This window comes from Sphaeramia orbicularis, chromosome 18 (assembly GCF_902148855.1).
Source record: "Sphaeramia orbicularis chromosome 18, fSphaOr1.1, whole genome shotgun sequence".
NCBI lineage: Eukaryota > Metazoa > Chordata > Actinopteri > Kurtiformes > Apogonidae > Sphaeramia > Sphaeramia orbicularis.
The window spans coordinates 32,359,804-32,369,125 of NC_043974.1; the positions used below are offsets into that span (position 1 = coordinate 32,359,804).

Sequence of the window (9,322 nt, forward strand, 5' to 3'; positions counted from 1 at the left end):
GTTGGAGAAACACTGTAAAAAGAGCGTTGAAGTGTTGAAGAACCTGTTAAAGCAACATCCGAACTGTGAAACTTTTAACCTGCCTTTATTTTATTGACATTTTCACTGAGGTCAAGAGTCAGTTGCAGTCCTTTTCCAAGTATCTGCACTTCCAAACATATCCTAATCTTTAAATCTACACAGTATTTAATCCCATCTGTGGCTGTAGGATAGTATGTGGACGTGCAGTGAGCAGCGTCTGTTTGCTTCCTCACATGACTCTGCAAAAAGCTCCTTAACCCAATGACATGAGCTGAACTAGAATCAGCATATGTTACCGTCAGCTGTGGCCGTTCGACCTATTTTACAGCTGACTCGACAGATTTTGCGAACTTAAATCCTGGATGAGGCAGCAGAATCTGCCTTTCATGTGTCTGCAGTGTGTATATTAATAGTAATTGTATTAATGTGGCTGTTTTTGTTTGTTTCAGAGTGCCGACGGTTCCAGTGAAGAACCTTAATGGGTCCAGTCCTGTTCACCCAGCTTTGGCAGGTAAACCTCGACTCATCTAAAGTCAATTCTATGATATTAATAGTCAGCTTTCAAAATAAATACATATATATAAGCCTTTACACATTAGTCCACCTCTGAGGTCCTTACACTGGCTACCAGTTCATCAGAGGATAGACTTTAAAGTTCTGTTGCTGGTCTATAAAGCTCTGAATGGTTTAGGACCAAAATACATCAGTGACCTCCTGATTCAGTATGAACCCACCAGCCCCCTCAGGTCATCTGGATCCGGTCTGTTGTCAGTTTCCAGAGTCAGAACCAGACGTGGAGAAGCTGCGTTCAGCTTCCAATGCTCCACATGTCAGGAACAAACTCCCAGAAAACCTCAGATCAGCTGAAACACTCAGTTTATTTAAATCCAGGTTAAAGACCCACCTGTTCTCAGCTGCATTTGAATAGACTTTTTATTCTTTTAAGCTTAAAGTTTTTATCTGTTTTATCTATTTATCTGATTTTGTTTAGTTTTGTTTGTTTGTTTTTCTCATGCCTATACTTTTTATTGCTTCTGCTGTAATGCTTTTAGTGTTTTATGTAAAGCACTTTGAATTGTCTTGTACATGAAATGTGCTATATAAATAAACCTGCCTTGCCTTGCCTTCAAGGGTGTCAAACATATGGCCCAGTCTGGGACCAAAGGGTTCAGTCAGGCCCGTGGGATGAATTTGTGAAATGCAAAAATTACACCGGAGATATTAACAATCAACGGTTTCATTCAAGAAAATAAATGAAATAATAAAGAAAATGAACAAAAAAATTGACAAAATAATCAATAAAAAGTATGAAAATTAACAAAATAATGAAGAAAAATCCACATACGGACCAATTCAGTCTCAAATGGGTCAGACCATACTATCATAATAACATACAAATAATGAAAACTCCAAATCTTTTTCTTTTTTAAGTGTAAAATTTGATGAAAATGTTTACGTTTCACAAAAAATATGAATACCCTGAACAAATACAAACAACCTGAAATGTCTTATGACAAGTAAGTGTAATTTTAACAATATTCTGCCTTTTTTTTTTTTTGTCTTCATTTTTTTTTTTTTTTTTTTACCGAAATTACATTGTATTGTTTGATTTGTTTAATTTAGTGTCTAGAATTTGAACATTCTGGAAAAACAGAGATTAAACTAAACCAATTATCAAAGTCATCATCAAACACTTCCGATTATACCAAATTTGATCATTTATCTCACATATATTAAATTAACAAAGCAACAAAATCATATTTAAATTAAAGTAACTCACATTTAGTGACTTTAAAACAAGTACAATAATTAATTTCCCTATGCATTAGTTGTCACAGTCGGTAGTTTTAGTTTCACTAAAATTTGCCAAAATTTCATATGTTTAATTGAACTTCTTTTCCTCATTTTTATGTTGTATGTAAGGCTGATTATATACTTATCATCTCAAGAAATCTCAGGGGTTTTTTGTATTATTCACATTTTAAAGGATACTTTGTAGATGTAATCATTTTCATACTGTACTTTTGTCGCTGTTATTATTTTACTGGTCTGACCCATTTGAGATCATATCGGGCTGAATGTGGCCCTTGATCTGAAATGAGTTTGACACCCCTGGGTTGAAACACCTGTGTTACTTTTTCCTTTACAAACATCATCCAGGTCTGATATTTACCTGTGATGTCAGTAAATCCACCTGGCAGAATGTGGTTAACAGGTAACTCCCTCTGCTGGATTAAACAGGTATTACAGGCATCTTGATGAGTGCTGCGGGGCTTCCTGTTTGCCTGACCCGACCCCCCAAGCTGGTGCTTCATCCTCCACCCGTCAGCAAGAGCGACATCAAGCCCGTGCCCGGCCTGGGTCACTGCTGCCGCAAGACCACCAAGAAACAGGCTCGCAAAGGTGGGTTAAACCAGGATCATCTCTGCCACGTGTAAACAGACTTAACATGTGAGTAGGCTCGTAGAAGGGTCATCCTCACACCTTCTGTTTGTTTGTCCTAGGAAAGACACCAGAGGAGGTGGTGAAGAGGTACCTCCAGAAGGTCCGCAATCCTCCAGAGGAAGTGAGTTCAGTTTGGGAATGGGAGGTGGCGTCTACAACTGAATAAAAAAAAAAAAAAATTAAACCAAGTCAAACTGAAACTAACTTTGTTCTATTATTTTCCAATGGTCAGACAAATTATGAGATGTTAAGGCATCAATTAAACAAAAGAGGAGAAAAAGTAGTATGTTATTAAAATTATGGTCCAACAAAATCATAAAAAGTTAACTTGAAAGTCGACATAAAAACTAGACAAGGAAATTTATCTGAGAAACCAAAATATATTCAGTTAATGTCAATATCTGTTCTGCTGGTTGTTATATCATAATATCAAAATTGACCATTTTTTTCCTTAAAATTTGAAAACACACCAAAAAAAATCTGAGCAATGGTTAATTCAATGTTAAGTCTTCAAAAGTTTCTTACATCTGACAATGCATCAAAATCAATGGTGCTGCCAATCATTGACCCATAATAATAATAATAATTATAATAATAATAATAACAATAATAATAATAATAATAATATTCCTTTTGATAGTTTAGTTAATTTCACACACATTTTTTTGTTAAGGTGTCCCTGAAACAAGAGGAGAGATGAAGTATCTTAGAATTATGGTCCAACAAAACAATAAAAAGTAGAAATAATCTTCAAATATCTTCAGTTCATGTCAATATCTGTCCTGCTGGGTGTTATATCATAATAATAACAGTCACATAGCCACAAAATTGACCATTTTTTCTTTTTAAAAATGGACATCACACCAAAAAGTCAAGTCAAATATAGGCAGATGCTTGTGAAAGCAAAATTAAAAACAAAATCATGCACAACATAAAGAAAACTGTGGTAAAAACAGGTGTAATCATGCATGTCTTTTCTCATTAGGACTGCACTATCTGCATGGAGGCCCTGGCCGGACCCTCAGGGTACAAGGGTCCCGGCGTGGGGGGCATCTCCCGGGCTGAATCGGTGGGTCGCCTGGCGCAGTGTGGTCACCAGTACCACCTCCAGTGCCTCGTTGCCATGTACAACAATGGCAACAAGGACGGCAGCCTGCAGTGTCCCACCTGCAAGACCATCTACGGGGTGAAGACCGGAAACCAGCCCCCCGGGAAGATGGAGTACCACGTCATCCCCCACTCACTGCCTGGACACCCCGACTGCAAAACCATCCGCATCATCTACAACATCCCTCCTGGCATCCAGGTGAACACGCTCTCCATGTTCTGATGAGTTGAACCCAGTATTTCTATAATGATATGTAACCGTAGACTAACTAATTATGATAAAAAACTGAAGTAAACATTATGGAAGTACGGTATTTTTTGCCTGTAGATGTAGTCTCTCTAGTAATTATAAATACTAGACATAAAAAAAAATGTAAGAAGAGTAAAGAAGGAACTCTATATGCATATAAACTGTAAAGTCACAGTATGAACTTATATAACAATGATAACTTTATGGTACAAGTGACAGCGACAGATTGAATTATGGTTTTATTTATTTTATTTTATTTTATTTTATTTTATTTATAAACAGGCAAAGGGAAGGGACTGCGGATTAACATTAGCCTTCAGTAAACTGTTGAAATGCCAATTAATGTATACTGTTCCTTCCACATTAACAGTAAAATGAAAAACTAAATTGTTAGCCTGACAGCATAATTGCCTAAATCTTTTTTTTTTTTTTTTTTTTGCCAAATTGTGATATCTGCACAACACTGCTGATTCATTTTTCATCACTGGGTATGACCTGAAAAAAAAAAAAAAAAGACTCACAAGTAGGCTATGAGGCTAACAAAATGATAAAAATGTAACCCTTGTACAACTGCCCTATGTAGCGTAACTGACAACAAATGCATGTTTATATAAATTTGTGATTAAATAAGTCACTAACCACAGCAGGAAACTCTACTGCTCAGAAATAAAACTACTTCTTCTACCCTAAGTCTAAAAACATTGCTTTTGATGTTGGCGCTAAAGCTAATTAGCTGCTAAGCAAATAGCCTTAACAGTCGGCATTTTGTATTAAATACATTAAAGTTTCTACGGTAAATCTTTTGTCAATGTAGACATGTTTTGGCTTGTTAGAAAGCTTAGATTCCCAGCAATTGAGTCACTCATTTTATTTTACTGTGTTTCTGAACAACAAAACATAATTAGTGAAAGAACCACCTGGATAGCCATCGAAGCTAATGGGACTTGTGCATGTACTGTAGATGGTATGTTAGCCACATGCTAAAACATTTGGTAAATCTAAATAAATACATAGTAAATATGGAAAACACACAAATTAAGTGGAAGGAACAGCTTAATTTTACATACTATATGTACAGTTCTGGAAAATATTAAGAGACCACAGCAAATTTTTCAGAAATCAGCATTTGTATGATAACCATTCCATTCCAGCATCTGTTGAATTGCATGTTTTTGTTTATGGAATATAAATAAATAGTTAAGAATAACAAGAAAATGTTCATATTTCTCAAATAAGAGAAAATGAGAGAAACTGATGATTTTGCAGTGGTCTCTTAATATTTCCAGAGCTGTATGTTTCTTTTTACTATTATGGCTGTTATGAAATGATTTTATTTTATTTTGAGCTGAGGGACAATTGCATTATGGGATAACTGAAGTAATCTCATCTCCTGTAGCATAACTAACTAGCTTTGTCGCTGCTAATCTGCTTTAGCGTTATTATGACATGGTTGGTGCAGATGGTGGCGCCATTTTTACCTTATGGAAAACAGCAGGCAAACATGCAATTTTAGGCTCAGAAGTCAAGTGAGCAAATGCTAATGATCAGCCATTAGCAATTATCTGAATAAAAATCCCTGCATTACACAACAGTAGACTTTAAATGGAAGCAGATGAAAGGAGCCACAGTGGATCCGACCTGAGATGTGCAGCTATGATCTGTTTTTGATGACCTCCATCCTTGTTCCTCAGGGCCCAGAGCATCCTAACCCAGGCAAACCCTTCACTGCACGTGGGTTCCCCAGACATTGCTACCTCCCCGACAGCGAGAAGGGACGCAAGGTAAATGAAGAGTCATGTTGACTATATCTTTACACGCAGAGTAAAATATTTGTATCTTTTTTCATGAAATGATTGTGACGATGCGATTTAGACACAATGACAGAACCCACCTGCTGTGGACACTGAACTCTTTTAGTGTTTCCAAACCTATTTTTATATGTAGTTTTTATTGTTCTTCATTGAAAATCATTAAACCTTTTTAAGACTGCCATTATAACAGGCCACCTAGATCTCTTCATTTTTTTAGCAATAAAAATGACAGGAAATGTCTTTTTTTGCCAATTCTTTTGCACCTTTTTTTTCAAGAACTTAACTTTCAATATCTGGCCATTAATTATCATTATTATAAATAAATTATGCTTAAAACAATGTGCTTTTGTAAAAAAAAAAAAAGAAAAACCGACTTGAAGTTTGTAGCATATTTATTATCAGAGACAACTGTAAATGTCCATAACCTAATTTTTTGAGACTGCAAAAATAAACTTTCAGCTATGCTTTTTGGACGTTCAGTATCCATATTATGGCTTCATATATTTTGCTATTTCCAGGTGATTTTTAGCATTTCTTTGCTTTTATAATGGGTGTCTGTAAAAGACAAGAACAGTCTCAGCAGCATCATTAGGATCTGCTCCAAAATTATAGAAGTCCAGATAAAAGACTTCAACTCAATGTGGAAGAAGTAGGTGGTCCAGAACACCAGAAGCATCTGAAGTAAAAACACACCAAAAACAAAGGGGAAATTTTGGAGTTGTCATTATTGCTTGTCAGAGGGCAAGCATATTGGTCAGTTCATCTGTCTATCTTTTTGTCTGTATGCACTCTAGCAGTCACATTTCAAGCATCATTGATATCAAACCATGAGCAAATGATTTGCCGTGGTCTCTCATCAACTTGATTAGTTTTTGGCTATAGTAGGCCTAAGTACAGCTGAGATGTAGGCCAAAGTTCTCTTTCAAAGGCCTCCAGTGAGTTTCATTTATAGGTTATTATGATGGTATTTTACTGGTCTGACTCACTTGAGATCATATTGGTCTGTATGTGGAACCTGAGCTAAAATTATTTTTGACACCATTGATTGATAGTATCTTCAGAGTGATTTTTTCATTTCACAAATTTATCCCATGTGTCGGTTTGGACCCTTTTGAGGGCTAGTTTTAGCCCATGAGCTGTATGTTTGACACCCCTGCCCAAGAATGTATCTATGGAAACAACAGCCAACTAGTATTTTGACTTTGGAAGTATTTTACTTGTAAACCAGTGTCATCAGTAATTCCCTTGAGGAGTAGGAAGAAAAAGGGCAGGAAGAGTAAATATAGGAGTTAAAATATAGCATAAGAGTAAAAAAAGTTGTTAGAATATTTGGCCTAGGCTCATCTGAATGACCCTTTCCTTCTTCTTCCAGGTTCTGAGACTGCTCCTGGTGGCATGGGACCGCCGGCTCATCTTCTCTGTTGGCACGTCCAGTACCACCGGCGAGTCCGACACTGTCATCTGGAACGAGGTGCACCACAAGACGGAGTTTGGCTCCAACCTGACGGGCCACGGCTACCCCGACCCGGGCCACCTGGACAATGTCCTGGAGGAGCTGAAGGCTCAGGGCATCACTGAGGAGGAGTGTCTACCCAGAGACTGAAACGACCGCAAAGGGGGGGAGGCCAGTTTATACCAAGAACTGAACCTGACAGAGCAGACAGAGACAGCTTTTACCACCAGAGACAGACTTCAAAGCCAGAACTGTTCACAAAAACTGAATCGCAAGCAGAGTTTTTCTTGTTCTTTTCAGACGTCGCCGAGATTAAAACCCCCCTCGCCGACTGCATGGGTCAGTTTCAGTATGTGGGTTTCTTTTTCCTGATGCAGTACCAGTGTCCAGATCACAGATGTTATCCGGTGAGACGTTTGAGACCACTGTGCACATAAAAGTCAGTGTTAGAGTCAAAAGAAGACAAAAAAAAAAACATTTATACTGTGAGACTTCTTATCAAGAATGTACCTGAAAGTGTTTACCACTACTGCTGCAGCTGCGTGGAAACGAAAGGGTTAATTTGACGAAAAATCTCAGAGTGTTTTTAGGGGTTTTAGTCCACAAGCAGAAGAAACTTTTCACCGCAGACAAATATTTTAAGTGTATAACTGGATATCTGAGCATGGATATTTGCTGACCTCTAGTGGTACTTTTACAGAACTACATTCCTTTTTAGGTTTTGATTTTTAAACTGTATTGTTGTATATTCTGAATATTTGATATAATATACGATTCATTATCTTTTTTTAATATTTTGTTTAACATTTTGTTTTATAATGTGCATTTCACTGCATTGTTTTTGGTGTGTGGGGTGAAGTTAAGATAAGCTGCTGGTGTACCACAGTTTGCCTGACACTTTATACTGTATATGCCATTTTACCCGACTTTTTTTCATTTTTAATATGTACTAGGTTGACAAAATAACATTCCTTAATTGTTCTGCCCCCAGAGAAAGGGTATATTTAATAGATTTCTATTATCATCTTGTATCTGCGTTAATGTAAAGGACTGATAGACAAAGCCACTGGAGTATTAGCGTTCCCCCCGGAAGGAAAAAAAAAAAAAAATGAAATCTCCTGCCCAAGCTCAGATTTGCACAGAGCTTGATCTTTCTACTTAGTATCACCCTCAAAAAGCAATCAGACAGCTTGTACACAGAGACACACCAGCCTCAAACGCGCAAGTCACATGACCATCCATCGCTTTTGTCATATTTCTTCTTATTTCTTGGTTTATTTTGTTTTTATGTTCGCCATGGGCAGGTGCAAAAGACTATCTCTCGTTGTGGATCCAGCTTTTGGCCAAAGTGGTCCAGTCAGTCTGGGTTCGGTCCATTGTAGACCGGTTTATTAAGAGTGTTGACATACTAATGTAGGCCAACATTAAAAGCATTTATACTTTATGATACTTTATGTATGCACTGTACTGTATGTATGTGTTTTATGTGCACAAATTTGCATTAAACATTTTTCTAAGTTTCAAAGTGATAACAGAACCCTACTCTGGTTTTAATCCTTTATTTGTAGGCTGTAGATCTGGCCTTCCAGAACTCACGGGGCTCCGGTTTCTCTTCACAACAAAGATGATATAAACCTCACAATGGCGGCAAATATTATAAAAGTTCCAGATCATGTGTTTTATTTTATGTTTTTGTATTTCATCAAGATATTGTGTGGACATAGATGTTTTTAGCCCTAAACAAGTGGTGAAAAACCTAAAACATATGATTCAATATGATTCATCATATAAAAGCTGCTGGAAAAAAACCCATAATTTTTAAAAAATATAGAATATCATCATTTTTAAAAGATGTCATCACTGTAATTTTACAACATTAAAAACAATGTCAGCCATTTATTTAATCATGTAGATCAGGGGTGTCAAACTCATTTTCTTACGGGGGTCACATTCAGCCCAATTTAATCTAAAGTGGGCCGGACCAGTAAAATAATAGCATGATAGCCAATAAATAATGACAACTCCAAATTGTTTTTAGTGCAAAAAATAACATTCAGTTATGCCAATATTTACATTTACAAACTATCCAAACAAAAGGATGTGAATAACCTGAAAAAAACGGAATTTGTTAAGAAATATAAGCACAGTTTTATCAATATTATGCCTGGACTTATCATTTATACATATGCATTACAGATCAGATCTACAAAGGCACAAAACATGTAGTAACAAGCA

At 36.6% G+C, this 9,322-nt stretch overlaps 1 protein-coding gene across 1 annotated transcript in view; it reads left to right on the forward strand.

Annotated features, from left to right (window-relative positions):
- The window catches only part of dtx4a (deltex 4, E3 ubiquitin ligase a), a 28,073-nt gene extending 19,449 nt beyond the window's left edge, over positions 1-8,624 (forward strand). The window contains exons 4-9 of the mRNA XM_030162475.1: positions 471-532; positions 2,263-2,424; positions 2,526-2,587; positions 3,452-3,772; positions 5,515-5,604; positions 7,007-8,624. Coding sequence (XP_030018335.1) covers positions 471-532; positions 2,263-2,424; positions 2,526-2,587; positions 3,452-3,772; positions 5,515-5,604; positions 7,007-7,237 — 928 coding nt within the window. The 3' untranslated portion in view covers positions 7,238-8,624. The remainder of the gene's footprint in view (positions 1-470; positions 533-2,262; positions 2,425-2,525; positions 2,588-3,451; positions 3,773-5,514; positions 5,605-7,006) is intronic.
- The last annotated feature ends 698 nt before the right edge of the window (positions 8,625-9,322 follow it).